The 23,826-nt window shown below is 53.9% G+C and overlaps 1 protein-coding gene across 3 annotated transcripts; it reads right to left on the reverse strand.

Annotated features, from left to right (window-relative positions):
• Positions 1–395: 395 nt before the first annotated feature.
• LOC140628608 (C-type lectin domain family 18 member A-like) lies at positions 396–15,192 on the reverse strand. Of its 3 annotated transcripts, XM_072817933.1 has the most exons (13): positions 15,178–15,192; positions 14,511–14,722; positions 13,881–13,972; positions 11,600–11,839; positions 6,716–6,813; positions 6,206–6,327; positions 5,964–6,071; positions 5,319–5,411; positions 4,819–4,925; positions 4,118–4,244; positions 3,720–3,816; positions 2,800–2,891; positions 396–2,295 (listed from the first exon to the last, which is right to left on the reverse strand). In XM_072817933.1, the coding sequence occupies exons 2-13, from the start codon at positions 14,623–14,625 to the stop codon at positions 2,258–2,260; spliced, it is 1,329 nt and encodes a 442-aa protein (XP_072674034.1). In that variant the 5' UTR covers positions 14,626–14,722; positions 15,178–15,192; the 3' UTR covers positions 396–2,257. The 3 variants fall into 3 exon arrangements, with proteins under 3 accessions (XP_072674034.1, XP_072674023.1, XP_072674044.1); XM_072817922.1 differs by lacking the exon at positions 15,178–15,192 and having other exon boundaries at positions 14,511–14,884; XM_072817943.1 differs by lacking the exons at positions 5,319–5,411; positions 15,178–15,192 and having other exon boundaries at positions 14,511–14,884.
• Between the last annotated feature and the right edge of the window lie 8,634 nt (positions 15,193–23,826).

The following is a 23,826-nucleotide window of genomic DNA, read 5'->3' on the forward strand; positions in this document are numbered from 1 at the left end:
TGCATAGACCCTCAGCCTGGCCCTCTGACTCTCCCTGTGGATCCTGTGACCAGGGCTTGTGTTTTTTTTGTTTTTGGGGGCTTTTTTTAGATTGAGGTGAAATTTGCATAAGACGAAGGTAACCCATTGGCTGGCACTGGGTACATTCATAGTGTTGTGGGAGCACCGCCTCTAAGTTCCAAAACGTTACTTATTCCAAAATATAACCCAGACCCATCGAGCAGTTACTCTCCATTCTCCTGCCGCCTCTGGCAATCCCCAATAATATGTGCTCAGTTTCTCTGGATTTCCCTATTTTGAGTATTCCATATGGATGGAATCAGACAATGTGTGACCTTTTGTGACAAGCTTCTTTCACTTAACATTTTCAAGGTTCATCCAACATGTAGCATGTATCAGTTCTTCAATTTTTTAAAAAGATTTTTATTTATTTATTCATGAGAGACACAGAGAGAGGAGCAGAGACACAGGCAGAGGGAGAAGCAGGCTCCCTGCGGGGAGTCCCATGTGGGACTCGATCCCAGGACCCCAGGAATCATGACCTGAGCCAAAGGCAGATGCTCAACCACTGAGCCACCAGGTACCTCTATTAATTTTTTTTAATAGCTGAGTAATATTCTACAGAGCGTACACACCATGATTTGTTCGTCTTCTCATCCACTGGTGGGTGTTTGGGTGGTTTCCACCTTTTTGCTGTTGGGAATAACTCTGCTGGGATCTTTGTGTATAAGGATTTGAGTACTTGTTTTCAGTTCTCTTGGGTACATACCTAGGAGTGGAACTGCTGGGTCAGATGGTAGCTGTGCTGAACTTTTTGAGGACTCACCCAACTGTTCACACCAGCAATATATGAGGGTTCCAGCTGGTCCAAGTCTCAACAACATTGTTATGGTTTGGGTTTGTTACTGTTTTTTTTAAAGATTTTATTTATTTATTTGGCAGAGAGACAGAGAGAGCACAAGCAGGGGGGGGGGCAGAGGGAGAGAGAGAAGGAGACTCCCTGCTGAGCAGGGAGCCCAATGTGGGGCTCAATCCCAGGACCCAGGGATCATGACTTGAGCCGAAAGCAGACACTTAACTGACTGAACCACCCAGGTGCCTCTTTTGTCTGTTTTTTTTTTTTTAGAACAGCTGTCCTCATGGGTGTGAAGTGGTGTCTCATTGTGGATTTGATGTGGATTTCCTAATGACGAGTGATGTCATGCTTTTTGGCCATTTGCATAGCTTCTTTAGAGAATTGTCTACTTATATCTTCTGCTCATTTTTAAATCACTGTCTTTTTGATAGCTTCCTTTTCTGCCATGATGAGTCAGAGCTGTTTCTATGTTTCTATTGGTTGCAACCATAATAAAATTGGTGGCTGCTATGCTTGGCCCTGTCCCATCCATGGTCCCAGGCCACACTCCCACCTCCAGCCAGCAAAGCAACTCCACATTCACACATCACAGTGTACAAATGGGTTGGGGCTGCTTTCTGGGCCCTAATGAGGGCAACTCCCAGTCTTCACCTGCCCACACAGGTGGGCAATCCCCACTGTAGGGAGAGGTGGGAGACGGAGTCATGACATACCCCTGTTCAGATAACCACAAAGGAAGCAGGAACATGTAGGAGCAGGCATAGTGAATACAGGGAGAGGGTGCAAGTGGAAGCACAAAGCTGACAGAGGCAGTGGTGAGAAGAGCTGGAGCAGGAAGTTAGGGATGCAAATAAAGCTTCTAAATCTGTGTGTCATTCAGGGGCTCAGGCCAGAAAACTTCCAGAGGGTGGCCCAGGTCATGTGGGTGAGCAGGGATGGGACTGGGGTGCATAGCGAGCCTCAGGCCCCCTCTGGTCTTCCCAGGATCGTCCTGGATCGGCTGAGTTCCCCTTCAAAACAAGTGGTCACAAATCCAGCTGATTGATAATTTAATCCTTTGTGGGGTGCACCCTGGGCAGTGAGACATCTCCATCCGCCCCAGAGGGTCGGGCACACACAGAAGAGAGTGGTCTCTTCTGACTGCTGGCCCTGGCTCCTGTCTGGGTGCCTGACACCCATCTTCCCAATCAGGAGCTGCCTGAGGGGCCCCAGCTGCCCTCCCCCTATAGCAGACACCCTCTGGGCCTGGCTGGTACCCCCGGCCTCACTTCCTGTGGGGGCTGAGACCTCTGTGCACATTGGGCTTGCAGTCCTGGCCTGGCCCCTGGTCCAGACAGGTGGGCAGATGGGCAAGCAGGACTGCATATCCAGGTGCTGGCAGGGGAGAGGCACGGCCGGGTCTCAGGGCCCCGGGTCCCACCGGGAAAGGTGCTCCTCAGCTGGAAAGGAAGCCGAACAGAGAGAGGGTCAGTGGCGGCTCAGGTGATCCTAGGATAGGGACCTTTCTGCAGTTGGTCCTGATGGTTATGTTCCTACGTGGAGCCCCAGACCTTTCCAGCAGAGGCTGCTGGGGGCCAGTTCTGTTCACCTCTGTTCCCGGCCATAGTTCACTGGGCTCTAGGGAATCAGGGAACACAGTGAACCCAACAGGTCCCTAAGTAGTAGCGTTAGTGACAGGAGGAAAGGGACCTTGGAGAAATCCCCAGCCTGGCTGTATTCCAGCCCTGCCGCCACGTGGACACGCTATGTGAAGCTGGGCTTGGGTCTCCTCCCTGGGCCTCAGGGGCCCCCAGGCACAACAGAGCCCTGAGCAGGACTCCCCTGCGGCCCTGCGTGCTCAGACACGTTCCAGGTCTGGGAGCTGGATGCCTAGGACCTGGAGCGGGCCAGCAGGACCTCAGGGGACAGTGGCCAGAAGAGGGGAGCTGTGAGAGGGCCCTCACCGAACTGGCAGATGTAACGGTTTCGGGTTTTACAGCGCTGGTCATTCCAGTTGAAGGCGGCTGACGCCTGTAGCTCCACGCAGTTGCCAAACCTGCCAGGCCGAGATGTTGGGTGCTCAGCGTGGAGGAATGAACTTAGGAGTCTGGGAGAGGCTTCCATCTTCCCCTCCGGCGGGCCCTCTGTGTCTAAGAGCCCCACCCCACATTCGAGGCCGCTGGGCTCCAGACCCATGCCCAGGCTCCCGTGCTTGGTCCTCAGGCCTCTGTAGCTCTTCTCAGGAAAGCCGGGGGCGGGGGGCTCTCAGCACACCCCCCTTCTGGGCAGCACTCCATCTACCCGGTGCCTGGACTCAGCTATGCCAGCGGGGGTGGGGTGGGGCCGTATTTGGAGCAGACAGGCCCATGCCCTTCCTCCAAGCAGAGGAAGGTGCGCCTGGGAGCCGGGGAAGGCCGAGGTCCTCTCACTGCTAGGGCAGGGGCCTGGCTGCCAGCGACCAGCTTGAGGGATCGTGGGCCAGATTTCTGGAGCCCTTGGTGGCCACACAGCCTGACTTCCTCCACCCCTGCCTCTCCTGCCCTGGGCCTTCCTGGTCTTTGAAGACCAGGGTATAGGACCACATAACCAGAAGGCTGGTGGGAGGATTGCTAAAGACCGCCAGGATCGGTGTGCTGAATAGGCAGAGAGCATGGTGAGTGAAGGGGTGGATGGATACCAGAGGGATGGAGGGACAGCTGAGGGGACAATGGATGAAGCCTCTGGAGCTCCCTCCCAGCTGGCACCCGGGCACCAGGGAAGGCCAGGCCCTCAGGGGGCTCAGCCAGGCGACAGGCTGGGGGGAGGTTCTTCAGTGGTGTCTGAAGCCTCCACAAATGGGCCCAGGTGAGAGTGAGCCCAGGCAGGGAGGGCCCCCCAGACTCACCCCTGGTTGTCAGGCTGCCCAAAGGCAAAACTGGTGAAGGACTGGTGCTCCCCGGTGGTCCAGCGGAATGAATCCTTGGTGGTCTTGTAGGTGAGCCCTGGGCCACAACAGCTGAGTTGGCCCCCCAGCCCGGGGGCCCCACACGGAGCCCAGGCTCCTGACAGGAGCACCCTTGCCTTGGAGCCTGCTGCCTAATGCCCTTTCTGCTGCCCGCCCTTAACCCTCTTCCCTGCTCTTCTGGCCCCCAGTGCTTGCCTCTCCCTCCCTTCCGTGTTCTCCCCGGGGAAGGAGGCTGCCAGCCCCATTCTGGGCCCCCAGCCCTCACCATCCCCTGACTGTCTGCTGGTGGGTTTTCAGAACCCAGATTCCTGCCTCCCCCCAACCAACCAGGCACTCACCGATCCAGAAGTTTCTGGTCTCAAAGTCGTTGTCCGTCACCTCGTTGGTCTCCAGGCGGCCGAGGTAGAAGGCAAGGATGTCCTGCACCTTCTGGCTCTCAATCTGGGCTAGCACCCCGCCCTTTTCCTGTAACCCCCACTCCAGGTTGCACTGGCAGCGCCCCAGAGCTCAGGCCAGCCCTTCCTGCCCATCCTGCCACCCCGCCGTGGCCCGGGGCATCTTCCCCCCATCCCACAGCCTCCTGCTTCTTAGATTAGGGGCCCCCTCCCTCTTCCCCGCCTGCATCTCCTCTCTCTGGGCACGGGGGACCACACCGGCAGGGCCCTGCCCTTGGGAGGCTTTTGCTGCATCTGTTCGGTGTCCTAAATACATTTGAATTGGTTGCCAACATTAACACTCGGGTGATGCCACTGAAAATCTGAATTTCTGATTTTCTTGAAAAATCCCAAGTTCTGGCCTCCCTGAACTGGGACACTTGTATGGTAGCTAGAGCTGAATCAGGACGGCTCCTTAGTTGGGGGTCGAGTAGTGCCTCACCCCTGGGTCCCTTGGCTTATTAAGTGACCTCCTGGCTTCCACAGGCCTCTGATCCTGCTTTATGCTAACCACCAGAGTCAGGTCAGGAGAAATCGAAGGCCCTCCATTAAGACCCTCACTTGAGCCCCTGGGGATCCCTGGGAAGGCAGGGGTCAACCGTCACCTGGCATTTCATCTTGGCTCCATAGTAGGTGTCTGCCTCCGAAGACACCATGAAGCAGTCTCCATCGATCCTCAGGTCACAAGTGTGGAAGGGAAAGTGCACCTTGGCTGGGAACAGGGGAGCCTGACTGTGTGTGGGGGGACCTCAGACTCCTTACGCCTTCATCCTGCCCGTGAGCTGAGCTCTGGAAGCCCCTTCCTCTGACCACCCTCCCCGAGCTCGAGAGTCATGTGCCGGGGAATGTGTAACAACTAACAACCAGCTTGCTCTCTCTTGGGAAAAAGAAAAAGTTCCCAGCATTTCCAGCTTCCGTGATGTAAGTACCCCGCCACCGTCAATTTCAAGCTCCCAGGGTGACGTCACTGACCAGGGAGTGGGGGACAGAAGCCCAGAGTGGGTTCCTGCGAGCTGGTCTGAGCCGGACCCGGCGCCCTGCTGGGAGGGGGGGGCGGTTCCCAGGGGTGGCCTGGCTCATGGGGGGACCTTGGGGCAGGACTCACTGGCACACCGGGCTCCCCCATAGCCGACAGCGCAGACGCAGGAACACTCCTCCTCCCGGAACCGGCCGTGCACGCACTGCCCGCTGCACCGCACTGCCGGGCGGGTGGGGTCGGAGCTCAGCCCGCAGCCCGGGCCGTGCTGCCCCTCGGGCGCCTCAGGGTGTGGGGAAAGGCCAGCGGGACCAGACACCCCTCAGGGACGGAACCCCTCAGGGCTTCCGGCTGCTGCCGCACGGAGTGTCTGGTTCAGTCTCCATTGTAGAGAGAAGCAGGCTGGCCTTGGGGGTCACCTGCCATGGTCACAGAGCTGGGAGGGGGCAGTGGGACCAGAGCCCACTCCTAGATGCTGCTGACGTCCTCCTCCCGCCAGCTCTGGTTCCGCTTGGCCTCCCCACGGCTCAGGGCCCGCAGGCCGCGGCGCTGTCCCTGCGAGGGCCCGGTCGGTACCCACACGCTCCCTCAGGACTCTCCAAACGCTCCGGGCCTCCGGGCGAGCGCAACACGACCCCTGGCCACGCCGCGCAAGAGCGTGGCCCTCCTCGCCCCCTGAGGCCGCCTGCCTGGGCCCGGGCCCAGACGCCACTCACTGGGTGCCCCCACCCCGCCCCGGGGCAGCGGTGACCTGGAGCTCCAGGTGCCCCTCACCTTGGCAGTATCTGCCTGTGTAGCCGGGGGGACAGTGGCAGTGGCAGGTGCTGATGTTGAGATGTCCGTGGTTCCGGCAGCTCATGCGACATGGGTTCCTGGGGACCTCTGGTCAGACGGGGATGGACGCTGAGAGGGGGCCGCCCTCAGGCGGGCCAGGCCGATGCCCCCCCAAGATGCTGCCGCCCTCCACGAGGATCAGCACTTGGGGTCCCAGCCGGAGGCGGGCGGGGGGCGCTTACCACACAGCCCTCCTGCGTGGTCCCAGGCTTTGAAGCAGCCGGAGGCGCGGGCCGTGCAGAGCGAACACCAGGAGCCCTTCCTATAGGGGACGATGGGCTTCCCGTTTGCCTCCCAGTTGCCTCTGTGAGAGCAAGCACCAGAGGGCTGCTAGGGCCCGGCCTTCGGCTCCTTCTGGCCCATGCGGGGAGTTAGGGAGCTGGGGGACACAGCGGGACATCCTAGGAAAGGACAGATCGCCTCCAAATAATACTAAGACTCGGTTCTTCCACTGGGCAAAGCAGAATGGTGCTGCCAAGGAAGGGCGTTGGAGGAGAAGCCACATTCTGCTTGGCCGGAATCTGGGGGGCTCCCCCTTCCTCACTCCCTTTCCTCCTTCCCTCTCCCCATGACGGTATGGACCAAGGGGTAAAGGCCTTTGAGTGGGTGGCTGAGTGTTCCCCTGGGTGGAGGCACCCCCACCCTCCAGCCCAGCGGTGGGTGGCAGAGTAGCTGCCATGGTGGGGGCTTACCCGGGAGAGTAGGCACAGACAAAGGCTTCCATCTCTGCCTGGGCCCCAGAGCACCGATGGCGCCCGCAGCCCAGCTGGCTCGAGGTGGCCCACACAAGCTGCAGGAGATGCAATGGCTCAGAAACCCTGTCACGGGCCACCCCCACTCCCAGTCTGGGAGCCAACAACATTGATGATGCTTGCCTGGAGAGGAGAGACACAGCTTCTGCCCCAAATTAAGCAGACAGACCTCCCTGAGGGCCTCAGGAGCAGCAGCTGTGCTGGGCAGAGCTATGAGGACAGGTGGGACTAGCCTAGGGAGGTTTTCTGGGTGGGGACAGTGGAGAGGTTCGGATCAGCAGATACCCCAAGAAAGGAGAGAATTGTGGGTGGTTGGAGGGTGGCAAAGAAAGTCCTGGACCTCAAAGGCCTTGCGACAGATGGCACACATGGCTACAACCCTTCCCCCTCCCTACAGCCCACTCTTAAATGTGCCTTTGCAGTTCATTGCATCAAGAGGAGGACTGTCTTTTCCAGGCTTGAATCTGGCTGGCCCTGTGGCTCGCATTGGCCAACAGAATGCAGCAGAAGTGATATCGAGCTGGGGGTGCCTGGGTGGTTCAGTTGGTTAATCGTCTGATTCTTGCTTTTGGCTCACATCATGATCTCAGGGTTGTGAGATCGAACCCTGGGTCAGGCTCCAAGCTCAGCGTGGAGTCTGCTTGGGATTCTCAGTCTCTCCCTCTCCCTCTGTCCCCCCACCCACCCCCGCCCGCTCTCTCTCTTTCAAATAAATAAATAAGATAAAGTCTTTTTTTAAAAAAAGGGCTATTGAGCTGGTTTTGAATCTAGGTCTCAGGAGACCCTGCAGGCAGGGATGAATTAGCTGAGGCCACTCCAGACAGCCAGCTCTCAGCCAACACAGCAGCTGACTGCACTTGCTCGTGGGCCTGCAAAGACCAGAAGAACCTCCTCACCGTGCCCAACCCAGTTGCCAACCTACCGAAGCATAGGATGCTAAACTTTGGGGTAGTATGTCATGCAGCAAAAGCTATCAGGTACAGGTCTCTGATAGTACTCAAAACTTAGTTTAAAATCTTAAAATCAGTTACAGCTTGGAAACAGCACCAATAGTCGATACATGGGAGTAGTTAAGCAAACTCCCTGTAGCACTCAAAATGACAACTATGAAGTAGGGAGACACGGACACATGTACCCAATAATTAGAGAACATACATTCTTTTTAAGAATGCATGAAACTTTTGCAAACATTGACCCTTTACTAAACCACAAAGCAAGATTCAACAAAGACCAAAGGAACAATAGCCCATGGGCTGCATTCTCTAAATTCAATGCAATAAAATTTCAAATAACTTAGAAGTAAGGAAAGGTTGGGGCACCTGGGTGGCTCAGTTGGGTAAGTGACTCTTTTTCTTAAAGATTTGATTTATTTCTCTGAGAGAGGCAGAGACACAGGCAGACAGAAAAGCAGGTTCCCTGCAGAGAGCCCAATGCAGGACTTAATCCCCAGACCCCGGGATCACGCCCTGAGCCAAAGACAGACGCTCAACCACTGAGCTACCCAGGCATCCCTGGTGTCTGACTCTTGATTTTGGCTCAGGTTGTGATCTTGGCATTGTGAGATTGAGCCCCATATTGGCACACGCACACACACACTCTCTCTCTCAAATAAATACATTTTTTTAAAAGAAAAGAATAATAGGAGAGGAGAGGAAAAGGATATCGATGAAACAAGATGAGCCATGAGACCATGAGTTGATAGTCAGAGATGGATGATGGGTGATATTATTCTGCCTGCTTTGTATATGTTTGAAATTTTCTATAATAAAATATTTAAAATTTGTGACCAGCAAGATCTAGTCTCTTTGTAGCAGCTTTGTCTGCACATCTAAAAATTATTAATGTATTGCATCACTTTAATAGTTAAGGAAAAACCATATGATTATTTCAATAGATGTAGAAAAAACATTTGATAAACCACAAGACCTGTTCATGCTTTTAAAAATTCTTAACAAAAAAAATAAATAAATAAAAATTCTTAACAAGGGCACCTAGCTGGCTCAGTCATAGAATGTAAGTCTCTTGCTCTTGGAGTCATGAGTTTGAGCCTCAAGTTGGGTGTAGAGATTACTTAAAAACAAAACCTAAATAAATAACCCCTAACAAACTTAGACTAGAAAGAAATGTCTGTAAGCCGAGAGAGGCAATATTTTTAAAAGTTCCTATGAGAGAATTGGGAGCCAAGCATAGGCTACACAGTTTTGAACAATAATAATAGTATGGAGAATTTTTGTTTCAAGGCTTTTTTTTATAAAGCCATAATAATTAAAACATGATTTAGGCAGGGATAAAAAAGGCAACAGAATAGAATCAAGAACTCAGCAATAGTCCAATGGGCAGATGTAGCTTGGTGTATAACTGAGGTAGCATGATGAGTCAGTTCAGGGAAGGATTTAATAATTAACCAAAGGTACCCATTTGTGCATGTATGTGTATATGTGTGTGTTTAAGATTTCATTCATTTATTTGAGAGAGAGAGAGCACAAGCAGGGGAAGCATCAGAAGGAGAGGGAGAAGCAGGCTCCCTGCTTGGTCTCAGGACCCGATCATGACCTGAGCTAAAGGCAGACACTTAACCAACTGAGCCACCCAGTCAGTGCCCATCTGGAAAGAGATCAAATTAAATAACTATATCACACCTTGCATGAAAAATTCTAGGTGGCTTAATGATGCCAATATGAAAAAGGAAAAATTTAAATTTGGAAGAAAATCTATTTCTGATGTCAGAGTAGAAAAGGATTCTTACTTCCTTCTTTTTAGGTGGGGGAGGGGCAGAGAGAGAGAGAGATAGAAAGAATCCTAAGCAGGTGTGGGGCTGGATCTCACAACCTTGAGATCATGACTTGAGCTGAAATCAAGAGTCAGACACTTAACCAAATATGCTACCCAAGGGCTCCTAGAAAATTCTTTTTTTTTTAAGATTTTATTTGTTTATTCATGAGAGACACAGAGAGAGAGTGGCAGAGACATAGGCTGAGGGAGAATCAGGTTCTCTGAAGGGAGCCTAATGCAGAACTCCATCCTAGGAGGATCGTGATCTGAGCCAAAGGCAGACGGCTCAACCACTGAGCCACCCAGGTGCCCCAGAAATGATTTCTTAAACATAATACTACAAACAAATGGACTATATACATTTAAAAAAATTGAGAAAATGGTTTAATTAACATTAAGATCTTCTAAAAGATTTCTCTTTTAAAAAATATAACATAAACAAGGAAAAATTACAAGCTATATGCTAGGAAAATATTTTTATCAATATGACCAAAAAAAAGTAGAAAGAATATAGAAAGGATGCTTAAAAATTAGTAAGAAAAAGATGTACCATGTTATAAAAATGGGCAGGGGGTATGAACAGATAATTAACAGATTAGGAAATATGCTCAATTTCAAGTTAAGTGCAAATTAAAAATCAAGTAAGGATGCATTCCACAGCCTGGAGTAGGCCAAAATCCAGAAGCCTGGCAATACTGAGGAGGTGAGAACTGACCCATGGGTGGGTATACAGTTGGAACAGTTACTTTGGCAATAGTTCGTGAACTCCTAGAGCTGCCTGCTACGACCCAGCCGTTTGCCTTCCAAGTGCATCCTAGAGAAACACTGGACACATATGCACAAGAGGACCTGAGCTAGTAGAAATAACTCAGCTGCCTCTACATTGCAGTTTATTCATAGTGAATCACCCCTGTGTATCTGAATCCAGGGAAGTAAATCTTAGAGACATGGTCTGGGTGGTACATGAGACACACCAAGAGAGCAATCATATAGGATTTAATAACATATGACCCACTTGCAAAAAGAGTAAAGGTATCAAAACACTTAGACATGTAGTAAAGGTAGTAAAACATGCTTTGGCTTCGGTCTGTGTTTTTCAGCGCTGTGCCCTAGCACCTCAACAATGATAGGTATATAGAATAAACCAGAGGAAATGTCCTTGGGAGGGATCCACCTGGACTTCAGAAAGGTCGTCTCTGGGGAGGGACAGAGGAGAGGGCAGGAGTAGGGCTTTAGTTTTGTCCAGTTGTTTTTCTTAGAGGATGAGAAACAAATATAGTTAAACATTTACTAAATCTAGGGAGTGGGTAAAGAGAGTCCATTATTTGATTTATGTTTGAAATAGTTCATATTTAGGGGCACCTGGGTGCTCAGTTGGTTAAGCATCTGCCTTTGGCTCAGGTCATGATCCTGGGGTTTGGGGATAGAGCCCACATTGGGGTCCCTGCTCAGTAGGGAGCCTGCTTCTCCTTCTGCCCCTCCCCCTGCTTCTGCTCTCTCTCTCTCTCTCTCTCTCTCACTTGCTCTGACAAATAAATAAAATCTTTTTTTTAAGGATTGTATTTATTTATTCACGAAAGACAGAGAGAGAGACAGAGGGAGAAGCAGGCTCCATGCGGGGAACCCGATGTGGGACTTGATCTCAGGTCTCCAGGATCACGCCCTGGGCCAAAGGCAGGCGCCAAACCCCTGAGCCACCAAGGGATCCCCTAAAATCTTTTTTTAAAGATCTTATTTATTCATGAGGGGCAGAGAGAGAGAGAGGCAGAGACACAGGCAGAGGGAGAAGCAGGCTCCATGCAGGGAGCCCCACGTGGGACTCCATCCCGGGTCTCCAGGATCAGGCCCTGGGCTGAAGGTGGCGCTAAACCGCTGAGCCACCCGGGCTGCCTCTAAAATCTTTTTTTTAAAGAAATAGTTCATATTTAAAGCTGAAAAAAGGAAAACTATACAAATCAGAGGGAAAACAACCACCAATTTTTAAGACAAATTGTAGCCCTTCTGAGCTGACCCCAGTGGCCCAGGGTCTTGGAGCCAGTGCCACAGCCTCACCTGAGTGTAGTGGGTGCAGGTGGCATTGTGGGCACACTCGGCTGCTGAGTGGCTGTACCACTGCCCCTCTGCAAACCACAGGCCCACCACGTAGATGAAAGACGCCGAACCCATGGGCAGCAGCTGCACGTTCCAGCCTACTTGCTGGGTGGCTCGAGGTGCTGATGCAGGGCTTTGGGTTGGGGCACCACAGAGGGCTGCCCTGGCCTGAGCCCATCGGGCCAGGCTCTCGCTCCAGTCCTGGGGGCAGGACAAAACAGAGATGTCAGCAGAGACCTTTGGGCCAGGTCTTAGGGATCCAACTCCCCCCTCACCAAGGTGTGGGTTCATGCAGAGAGCACTGGACAGGGAGTCTTGTTTCCTCCACTTCTCCAGGGGCCAGGGAAGGTCAGACTGGACCTGCAAGGGGCTCTCCAAGAGGTGTTGGTAAAAGCACCAGCGATATCTGGACACCTGACCCAGAGCTTGGCTCTACTTGGGACTGAGAGCTTTGTCCTCCTGACCCCTGTGTGGGTGCCCTTTGGCCCTGCTTAGGCTCCAGCCCGAGAGGGGTGGGCGTACCTGAGGGAGCCATCCAGCCTGGGTGAGGGGATGGGCTTCTGTGGTAGTGTTTCCTGTCTGGTAATGTGAGCCCTGGGCAGGGCCCAAGCCCTTCGGACTGCTGTTATGTTTGCCGTTAGGTAGGTACGACTGCCCTAGCCATTGTCAGAAAGGCTTGCTGGCTCCCCTTGGCCTGTCTCTGACGCAGAAGGCCTCAGCAGCCACGCTGCTTTTGTCCTGTTCCCTCCCCCGGCCTTGGAGTGTGTAGGGATGCCAACAGGGAAGCAGGACCAGAGAGGCTCCTGGCCTCAGGGCTTTGGTCCCAGCCAGCACGGTTCCCTGGATCGGCCCTAATCTTCCCTTCCCACCCACATACCAACAGATTTCCCCTTGAACCCCCACTGCCACCCAACGGTCCCCCCTCCTCTTAAATGAGGGGCTCAGCCATCAAGAAGTCTGGGGTCACCCCATCACCACACCCTGGGCCAGCCAAGCCACCTCATTCCAGCTGTGTGTCCCCTAATCTCCATGAGACTCAACATCCTCAGCTGTAAACCGGGGACTGTGAGATAAGGGTAACATTGTCCTGGGGAGTAAAAGGGTGGACAGTGCTGTGCTCAGGGCCGGACCCACAGTGGGCTGGCAGGGGGCTCATGTGATTTTGTCTCTGAGGAGGAGTGGAGCCGGAGCAGTGGGGAACGCCTGGGCGGCCCCTGCACCATCCTTAGAGCCCTAGCCTCCTTGGGGTAAAAACCCTAGAGGCCCGGAGAGGTGAGGGAGGCTGAGTGGTAGGGCTCCATTCTTATCTTTTATGAAACACTGTTTGTTTCTTTTTAAGATTCTATTTATTTATTCATGAGAGACACAGAGAGAGAGGCAGAGACACAGGCAGAGGGAGGAGCAGGCTCCATGCAGGGAGCCCGATGCGGGACTCGATCCCGGATCCCGGGATCACACCCTGGGCCGAAGGCAGACGCCCAACTGCTGAGCCACCCAGGCGGCCCAGAAATACTGTTTTCTAAGACGTTGGCCAAAGGGGCATGACAAGCATAGGAACTGCGGCCCGGATGGTCGGGAGCACCTCCAGGCCAGCCTGGAGCTGGGAGCAGGGGCATGGGCGGTGGCAGCCAGGACCTGGGCCTGACCAGAGGCAGAGAGCGGGAAAGGGGGAGAAGGACCCCTCCCGCCCGCGCGCCCCACCCCCACCTCCTGGGAACCTGACCCGGGAGCTCTCAAGGTCACCAGCCGGAGGAGTGTATGGGAGGCAGCCATGGGGAACCCTGTCCACCCCCACACCGTCCTGCCCTCCCTCCTGGGACCCGGGACGACACTGCCAACCCTGCAGGCCATTCAGGGTGGTGGGAAACCCTGCATGTCCTCCCCCGGCCCCAGGGAGTGAGCGGGGAGCCTGGAGGGCCCCCCTAGCCGCGCAGACAGAGCACGGGAAGCGCTGGGTCCTGGTCACACGCGCCCTGGGCTTCTCCCTCGGCCTCCTGGCCCCCATCCTGCTGGGACCCCTTTGTGGAGTGCCTCTTTCCTGCAGGCTCCTTCCCTGTCTTCTGGTCTCCAGGGCAACGGGATGGGATGTGAGGAAAGGCCGAAGGACTGCCCTGCTGGGAAGCAGGCTGCGGAGCCCTAGCAACCAGGCCCGGTCCCCCCAGTGGGACGTCGGCGTCGGCGGGAGGGCGCCTGGCCCTGGCAAGGGTTGCCCCGGGCGCACCCACCGCCTTGGGGTACTCACCATTCTCTGCATGTTGGCTGCGGGGGGGTGCACCCGGCTGCGCAGGCGGTTGTGCAGGGAGAGGAGCAGGAACGTCTCCTTGCTGCTCAGGGCTGAGGTGGGAGACAAGGTCAGGCCCCCTGCACGGCAGGACACCCCCTGCCCCACCCCAGACCCGGGTGACCCTGGGTCGGGGATTCGCCACCGCAACTTAGAGGGCAGCCTTGCCCTTAGGAAACAAGAGCTGAAGTGGCCTGGGGGGATGGTGGGCCTCCTGGAGGGCTTGAGCAGAGGGCCCCCAAACAGAGCTGCAGGGCGGCGCGGAAGGCAGGTGTTCAGGGGCCCTTGAGCTGAGGCTGGGGTGACAGGTGCATGGAGGGCCAGCCCTGGGGCCCCCAGCTACAGACTCTGGGCTGGCATTCCTTCTTGACCCCCAAGCCCGGGCCCATTCCCATTCATTCTGCACCCTCCCACCCCCAAGCCCCGCTGCGTCCCAGCCTCCCTCAACCATCTTGGGTCCCTGGACGACCTGAGGGGGGCCCTTTAAACCACACCAGCCTGCCCAGAGCTCAAGCCTGGGAACTGGCTTCTAGCAGCCCCCTAGCACCCTCTGCAGAGCTCACAGCCGCTCCTCACTCAGGGACCCCTTACCTCCAGGTGTCGGAGCCTGTCCCTCCTGTAATGGGAGGAGTTGCACCTCCATCCAGGCCATGCCGAGGAGAGCCAGAAGCAAGGGCAGCCTGGCGGAGGGCTCTGGCCGCAGCATGGGCCTGTCGGGCGCTCCGGGTGTGGCCCGGCTCAGCCGTCCAGCCTGCTTCCCAGGCTAGATAGAGCTATTCACAATCTCAAGGAGTCAGGCTGGACTGGCAGACAAAAGGGGGAGGCTAGTGAGTAATTGGTTTATCCAAAAAGCCTCCTGTCAAACTGGCATGAAGAGACAGCCAGCTCCAATCCCAGGGCTCCCTCCCTCCTCCAACCGAGGGCCTGGCCAGCAGCCCTGCCCACGACAACCAACCGAGCAGTGTGCACTGACCCTGTGGCCCCTGCTAATCATTGCAGGATTATTAGAGCCCTCGGGGAGCCCTGGGAGACCCCGCTGATTGGCCCGCAGACATTCCAGGGCTGTGGATTAGCAAATGATGGCCGTGCCCTGCCTGGGACGGTGTCCTTCAGGCCGTTGGTAGCTCCAGTCCCAGGCCCAGGCCCAGGGCAGGCAGGCAGAAACTGGGCAAGACCCCAAGGGAGTTCTTCCCTTTCTTGGAAAGCTCGTCCCAACCCCCGGCCATGAATTAAACATAGGCGGATGGTAACCACATACCAGGCAGGTACCACTGGTGGGTGGGGGCACTGGGGTGTTGGGTTTGTAGAGGAACGGGCTAGGGCTGCACCTGTGGGAGGAAGAGTGCCTTAGGACTCTGGGCAGTGTCTGTCTGGGCAGTGTGGGGGTGCTGAGCCCCAGCCCCAGAGTACCCCTCAACCCCACAGGTCTGCAGGTCAGGAGAGGGCAAGGCAAGCAGAGGAGAACACGTGATGCCCTTGGCTGACTGGAGTCCTGCTGGGAAGAAGTCAGGCTCTAGACTAACAGGCAGTGTAGCAGGAGGGCAGCAAATGGCCACAATGCTTGGGGACCTGGCTGAGGCCTACACAATCCCACAAGAATAAATTGGAACAGATCTGCACCGTGGCCCACATTTCTTAGAAAAGACAAGGCTGTCCTGCAGGCCAGAGCCAAATGCCCCCACACCCCTCCGGGAAGATGAAAGCTTATTCACTCACCGCAAAGGACAGCCTTGGAAGCCAACTACTTCCTCCTTCTGGAGGTTGTGTGAGCCCTGACCTGCAGGCCAACACCCTCTCAGAGCCAGGTGTCAACTTCCAGGAAACTCTGCTGAGATACAAGTGGGCTTGGCTTCTTGGGGAGAAACACTGATGGAAAGTGGGTATCGTTATGGGGGTGGGGAGTGGGGGCGGGGGTTGGGGCAAGCAAGGGACCCCTAAGCTGGCCTGGGGTTGTATGTCCCCCTACATGATACCCAGGGCCTCAGGAGTTTCATCTCCCTCAAACGGACAGCCAGACAACATCAGATTCATCCTGCCTGGGTCCTAGCAATGCTTAGTGATAGTGACATTTCTCTACAGAGCTCACAAAACACAACCATACACGTGACTTCACTGAATTGTCGCAACAACACTGGGCATAGCAGATGCCGTGCCATTTAGTAGCTGAGGAAGCTGGCGCCCTGCGTCTAAGGGACCTGGCCTCAGGTCACCTGGTGAACACGGGGGTGCCACAGCTGATCTGAGATTTCTGTCTTCACACTCCTAGACTCTGGTACAGATCTGCTTTAATTTACATCGTGGCCCTTTGAGCTCAAATCCCATGGCCCTGCTCTATGCGTGGGAACAAACCCAGTTCTTGCTCCTGGGCTTCGAAGAAAAATGTGGCAGTTCTCCTGTGTGGCACGAGGCCAGGTACAAGGGACAGGTAGGAAAATATATTTTGAGTCCCGGAGGGGGGGGGGGGGAATGACTTTCGAGGGGCCCTAGCTTGCTGCAGATGGAGGCCTAGGTGAGCCAGGTTGAGGAGCTGGAAGAGGAGGACCTGAGGGGATAAAACACCAGACCACCGAAGACCTGGTTCTAACTGAGACTCTCTGTGTGACCCTGATTGTCACTTCCACGCCTGGGCCTCCTGGAGTGAAGCAGGACTCCACTAGCCAGGGCACTGTACTTTGCTTCCCGGGCCTAGGCTTTTTACGGGAGCCTGCTGAGTGTTTGGGGTGGGTGTGGAGAAGGGGCACCTCCCTTCCTAGATGGCGGATTTGCCCAGGAAGCAACTTCTCTTCGGTTTCTATCACTGTCAATTGGTTTTATCATTCTGAATTTTGTATAAACCATCTCCTAGGATATGTACACTTTAAGGCCTAGATTCCTTTACCCTCCATCATGTCTGTGAGGTTCATCTATGTTGTGGTCTGTTTCAGTAGGTTGTTTTTGTCGTTTGTTTCTTGGTTTTTTAAATTTGTTTATGAGAGAGAGTGTGCGTGCACATGCACATGCACATGAGGCAGGGACAGGCAGAGGGAGAGGGAGAGGGAGACAGAAACTTCAGCAGACACTGAGATCACAGCGGAGTCCGATGCAGGGGCTGGATCTCCCAATCCTATTATCACTACCTGAGCCGAAACCAAGAGTTGGATGCTTAACTGATTGAGCCACCTAGGTGCCCCTGTTTGTTTTTGGTTGCTGGTAGTAGTTAATTATATTTTCATTCTCCTGTTGAGGAACATTTGAGTTGTTTTAAGCTTTTGTCTATTATGAATAAAGCTGCTTATCGACATGATTGTACAATTAAAAAATTTCTTTTAATAAACAACTACAGGGGATCCTGTAAACCGCTGGACAGCTCAGCGGTTTAGTGCCTGCCTTTGGCCCAGGGTGTGATCCCATGGTACTGGGATCGAGTCCCACACCGGGCTCCCTGCGTGGGGCCTGCTTCTCCCTCTGCCTATGTCTCTGCCTCTCTCTCTCTCTCTGTGTCTCTCATGAATAAATAAATAAATAAAATCTTAAAAAAAAAAGATATCACACCAAAAAAGACAACCCATAAAACAAACAATTGTGAAAGCAGATTTAGTAAAAATTAAAAAGTTTTGGTTCTCAAAGCCATCACATGAAGATGAAAAGAGAGGCCTCACACTGGGAGAAAATATTTTTAAATACTATCTCTGGTAAAGGACTTACATGCAGTACTCAAAGACACTTACAACGAAACAATGAGAAGATAAAGGACCATTTTAAAAAATGGGCTTAAGATTTTAATAGCTATTTCACACAAAAGATGTATGAATGGAGAAAAACACATGAAAAGATGTTAAACATTAGTCACTAAAAAATGAAAAATAAAGCCACAATGAGATACAATTACATATCCAGGAAAATGAGAATAGTCTAAGAGATAGGCACTCCCAAGATTTAGCGAGATGTAGTGAGATCAGAAATTGCATATATTGCCGGTGGCAATGTAAAAAAAAAGGACACTTTGGAATAGTTTGACAGTCTCTTAAAAGTTAAATATATGCTTATTGTGAATCCCAGAAATTTTGCTTCTAGTTAACTGCCCAAGAGAGATGGACACACACGTCCATACTTGGCCCCAAGTGAGCGCCCAAAGCTGGAAACAACCCACGGGTCCCTTGAATGTTGAACTGATAAACTGTGTGTGGCCATAATATAGAACCAGTCAGCATTAAAAGGGACCTAGTGGGGAGCCTGGGTGGCTCAGCGGTTTAGCGCCGCCTTCAGCCCTGGGCCTGATCCTGGAGACCCAGGATGGAGTCCCATGTCGGGCTCCCTGCATGAAGCCTGCTTCTCCCTCTGCCTGTGTCTCTGCCTCTCTCTCTCTCTATGTCTATCATGAATAAATAAATAAAATATTTAAAAAGATAAAATAAAAATATAGGTGGCAAGTGGGGGGAAGGAGTATGTGTGTGGTGTGAGAGCTACATCATGGTGTAAGTCAGGGGAGGATTTCTGAACTTAAAGTATGAGAAACAGCAGTATAAGGGTGGGTGAGGAGATGGACTTAGCACCAGAAGAAAGAGCTGCGAGAGTTGGCCGAGAATCCCACGGGTGGGCTTGGTCGGGGAACTGCTGTTTACCATCATCAGCCTTGTAGTTTTGCTTGACTTAAAAACTAGTATCCGCATTATTTTGATAAAAAATAAACATAAAATTAAAAAATTCAGTCACCAAAAGCGTATGCTTAAGCTCTTAGAAAAAGAGTAAGACCCAAGGCCTTTGCATGGTTGGGGCGGCAGGAGACCAGCGTTGCCCAAGGCCGGCTCCCTTAGGCCAGGGCTGCTTCTCTGGGGAGGGCTCCTGGGTGCCGGAGGGGTCCCTCACCCTCCAGAGACCCCAGATCCTGCCTCTGCCTCGGCTGGTGCGGTGGGGCTTGCAGTGGGCAGGAGCCTGAGGCTGCATCCCCCTCTCTTGTTCCTCTTGGTTCCTGGCAGGCTGAGTAGCCGCAGTCTGACACCTGGCATCCCGCCTGGGGGAGGCAAGCAGGTCCCAGCCAGGCAAAGGGAATTTTACATTTGGGACGAGGTGTGGCACCAGGTCATAAGGAGAGTCTGTGCCTAACGCCTGCTGAGGAGAGTATAGGGACCTCACGTTTACAAAGCATTTTGAGAGAAAAAGGTGGAGCCTAGAACAGGCAGGTGTGTCGTCAGGCCCAGACCTCTGCACTAAGGAGGTTTGGAAAGGAGAATGGGCACTTGCTTTTGTTTGTTTGCTTTTGGTTTTCTTTTTAGGTTATTGGAGAGAGAGAGGAGGGAGGGAGGGAGAGCAAGCATGAGCAGGGGAGTGGGGCACAGGGAGAGGGTGAAGCAGATTCCCTGCTGAGCCAGGATCACAATGGAGGGCTCCATCCCAGGACTCTGGGATCATGGCCTGAGCCAAAGACAGATGCTCAACCGCTGAGCCACCCAGGTGCCCCGGGGTCGTGCTTTCCCATGCTCCATGCTTGTTGCCACTGGGATGTCCCTCCCATGATGCTGCCGAACTTCCATTTGAGAAGCTGCAGGAGCAGGAGAGCCTGTCACAAGTGGGGAGTCTCTGTCACAAGTGGGGCATCTCTGCTGTGGTGAGACTCTGGCCAGGAGCCCCCGTGTTGACACTCCCCTCTGTGGCCAGGGGTCCCAGCTGCCTTTGTTCCTCAAGACTGGAGGGAATCGGTCCCTCGCGGTCATGGGCTGGAGAGACTAGACGCATGCAGGGTCCCAGCTTCCCTGGGAGGCTGCTGTGAGGTTCCAAGCCGGAGCCTGTAGGAGCGGAGCTGGGCATCCAAGGACGAAGGTCTCCAGAGGGGAAGGAATGCTGCCCCGAGACTACCCTTGAACTGGAGATCTCGGCATCAACTATTCCTTGGGGTCCCCACCCCGCCTGCCTGCCTGCAGGTTTCAGACCTGCCAGCCCCCACGGTCGGGTGAGCCAAATCTTTAGATAAATCTCTCTATATATACACATCCTATAGAACCCGGTCTCTTTCCCGATAGTCTCTATCGGTGATGGGTGACTACTACACAGGTGGCTCAGGAAAGGTACCGTCCCAGGGTCATACACCAAGGGTGAGGCGGTGCGGGCATTCGGACCCAGGCCAGGTCAGCTCCAAAGTCATGTTCTTAACCAAACAGGACAATGGCCCTTTCACCTTGAACGATGAGGGTCCGAGTCAGATGAGGCCCCAGATCCAAGTGTCTGAGGGTCCCTAACTCCACGGAGCCTCCCCAGGGGAGCACAGCGGGAGGAATGGGCATGTCCCTCCATTCAAGGCTGCAGAAGGAGCCTCTCCGCTGCGTCCCGCCCGCCCCCGCCCAGAGGACAGGGGCCGCATGGGTTAGCACCTCTCAGGGGGAGGTTTGATTAGTCTGATTTGGGTTTTAGTTCATCCAGACCACCTGCACTCCAGATGTAGGCCCCAGAGGCCCCAGGAAACGTGAATTCGTAGATCACAGCGCCACCTACTGGTCACACAGAGGGCCAAGGGCAGAAACCAAATGCCCGCTGTTCTCTGAGGCCAGGATATTATCCCCATTTTACAGATTGGCAAATGGAACTTTTGCTCGCACTTTCCCCCATTCGTTCCATCATCTGTTAGATGCCAGGCACGATACTAGGTGTTGGGGGCTCAGAGAAGCCAGTTCCTCGGAGGGACTGATAGAACGAGTCGGGGAGAAGGGCAAAGACAGAGGTGGAAGGAGTAGAGCGGGCACCCCCGAGGGATCCAGGTGTCCTGGGAAGGAAAGGCTCCACCGACGACAAGCTGGTGATGGTGTGCCGAGGTTCAGAAATTCTGGAGGGGTGCCAAGCTGAGTGGAAGGGCCGTGAGGGTCCATCTGATTCTAAATTCAGAATTCTTTCCCAAACACAGAAGGGCAGGTGCCAGGAAGGGCAGCTTAGCGAGCAAATGAGGGGTTTGGCTGAGTGTGGCTTGAGAGCAAGATACGAGACAAGATGAGCTGCGCACAGGGGCTAAATGGGGCAGGATTCGGGCCGGAGGGTCACTCGCAGTTGGGCCCCAGGGCCACCATGAACCCTGCTCTGCACACCAAAGAGTGTGAACGGTCTCCCCCACAACAGGGAGTCAGGTGTATGTGCTAAGTCAGCCAGCGAGTAAAATGATTGGACGTAGTTGGAAAGATAATCCTGCAGAGCGAGGATGGGGTGACACGAGAAGCAGGGACATCTTCTCAGAGATGGTCACCAAAGCAAGGGATGCTGGCAAAGCAGAGGCCAGAAGAGACGAGAGATACGGGGACACAGACTTGGTTGTGTGGCCGATGAGCTGGAGGTTCAGGGAGCAGTGAGTGGAGCCACCAGATGGCTCCCTGGTTTGTAGTTCGGTCCACCGTTTGTGGAAGCGAAATAAGAGTAGATGTGCGGGACAAGACGATGAGGGTGTTCGTGCCGTGTCAGCCTACGGGATCCCCGCATGGAGCTGCTGGAACGTCGGCGAGGTGAGCCGAATAAAGACCAGTGAGTCCAGGCTGCAGCGAGTGGAGAATTCCTCGAGGGGCTGGGGACCGGTGGCATCATTCCGACACGCCGACACTGGCGGAGACCCTCCATTTGCTGCAAGAGGCGGCCCACAAACCAGCCCAAGACCTGCTGCCTTGCACAAGCATTTCGTCTCATGCTTACGGGCCCGCAGGGGACTGCGGTTAGGCCGGGCAGCTGCTTCAGGCTGTGGGTCAGTGCACTCGGCTTCAGGTCGAGGTCAGATCTGTTTCCCGCGTCTCTCATCCTGCGTGACCCTCCACGACACGGTGGCTACACAGGGCGCACCGTCTTCTGATGAAGAGCAGCCCCCAGCAGGGCTAATGAGCGTGCACAGTTCGCTTAAGGCCTCGCTGCAGACCCGCACACCGTGGCTGCTGCCTGTCTTTTAAAGAAAGGTCTCAGCGTGGCTGAAGCCAACCAAGCTCACAGGACGAGAGCTAGACTCCAGCACGTCCATGCACTGCCGGGTCACCTGGCAGAGGAACGAGGAGCCGCGGATGCCCACGGACCACAGCCAGTGGAGCTCCTCGCTGGTACAGGCCGTGCTCTGTTCCGTCTCTCTGTCTGCAGCATTGGAGACCCAGCCACCAGCCCCAAGTCCTCCTGGCCGCATGCCTTCTGCTACGGGGCAAAGACCTTTGGGTTCAGATGGACAACCTCGGCTCCGTTTCCTAGACCGTCACACAAGCCCTGAGATCTTGGAAAAGTCAGCTAACCTCTGAGTCTACATCATCTGCTAAAACCTCACCTCCTAAGACTGTCATAAAGACCACATGGGATGATGTGTAAGAAAAACCTTGTCCTGCTTAGGAACCAGCAAAAATCCTTTCTAACCCACACACCTCTCAACAACTACCATTTGTCCTCCAGATTCTTTATCATAAATATCTTATAGATTTTATTTATTTATTCACGAGAGACACAGAGACATAAACAGAGAGGCAGAGACACAGGCAGAGGGAGAAGCAGGCTCCATGCAGGGAGCCTGACGTGGGACCCGATCCCGGGTCTTCAGGGTCACACCCTGGGTGGAAGGCAGCGCTAAACTGCTGAGCCACCAGGGCTCCCCTCCAGATTCTTACACAGTCGTCATGCAGTGGTATCTAGACACAAGAGAAGTTCCTGGAAATCCCCTGGGAAGTAGTGATCAGACCTCCAGCCTCGCTGATTCCAGTTCGCTCAGAGGAGATTGCTTTAGGTGTCCCCGGGTGATTCTAGGGCACCACCGCTGGCATCTACCACACGCTGAGCACTTAACTGGACTAGTTCACTGTTTTGTGGGTTAAAGGTTTAGGTGTGTGCCCTCATGACCTTCAGAAGGAGGAAGGGAGGCTTTCTGTCTCCAGCCAAGCCACCACTGATGGCGGGTGATACGATGCCTGTGTGTGCTGTACCTCGGTGTCCAAATTCCGTTTCACACTCTGGTAACAGATGCAAATGGTCTTACGTACAATGTTTATCCTTGTGATGGCAAATACATACATAAATCACTAGAGATGAAGGACTTTTCCCAAGTGGACACGGCCAGAGTGATTAAAATGTGTGTTTATTCATTTACAAACCTAGTAGCAGGCAAAGAACATCTTAATTAAAATCGGCTTGATCGGGATCCCTGGGTGGCGCAGCGGTTTGGCGCCTGCCTTTGGCCCAGGGCGCGATCCTGGAGACCCGGGATCGAATCCCACGTCGGGCTCCCGGTGCACGGAGCCTGCTTCTCCCTCTGCCTGTGTCTCTGAGCCTCTCTCTCTCTCTCTGTGACTATCATGAATAAATAAATAAAATCTTTAAAATAAAATAAAATAAAATCGGCTTGATCGAAACACAGGGCACGATGTTCCCACTGCGTTCGTGGAGTCGGAAACGCTGGTCATTCTGGGTGCCTAAAGTCACAGGGCTGCTGAGAAAGACCCACGCGGGAAAGTGCCTTAAATGTCCTCGGGACCTCGTGCCGACCCTACAGGGGGGTAGAAAGGGGCTGAGGCACTGCACATTTACAAACGTAAATAAGGAGTTACAGCCCTGTGCCCTAATCACAATGGCATTTCCCGTATCCTAAGAGTAGACCGGAGAACAAAGCGTTCACTGTGCTGCTAGAAACCCCTTGATTGAAACAAGCTGCAGAAAGGCCTTTGATCTGGGGACTGGAAGCTATGGGGCGAGGACGGGAACCCTCAGAATGAGTGAAGTTACTTTTTGTTCTTCCTGTCTACACCCCCCAGGGGACATTCCGGGGCCTTAAGGCCGGAGACCTCGGCTCCAGGTCTTGGTGTGCAAAGGAAATCCCGGCACAGATCTTTTGAAACAGATGCTAAAAATACCCCCTCCCCACCCCTTGCAATCTCTGTCCCCGAGGGTTGCAAAGCTGAGTCCGAGCAGCAGGAGAAGGTCCTATGAAGACATGTGTGAT

This window comes from Canis lupus, chromosome 3 (assembly GCF_048164855.1).
Source record: "Canis lupus baileyi chromosome 3, mCanLup2.hap1, whole genome shotgun sequence".
Classification (NCBI taxonomy): Eukaryota; Metazoa; Chordata; class Mammalia; order Carnivora; family Canidae; genus Canis; species Canis lupus.

What these genes read in the sequence shown, in the direction of transcription:
- LOC140628608 (XM_072817933.1), bottom strand. Translation starts at nt 14,625, where the DNA reads ATGCTGCGGCCAGAGCCCTCCGCCAGGCTGCCCTTGCTTCTGGCTCTC. An exon ending in CAGCCAACATGCAGAGAATG is followed by an intron (nt 11,840 to 13,880) that starts GTGAGTACCCCA and finishes TCCTGCCCCCAG; the next exon opens with GACTGGAGCGAGAGCCTGGC. An exon ending in CCTGCACCCACTACACTCAG is followed by an intron (nt 6,814 to 11,599) that starts GTGAGGCTGTGG and finishes CATCTCCTGCAG; the next exon opens with CTTGTGTGGGCCACCTCGAG.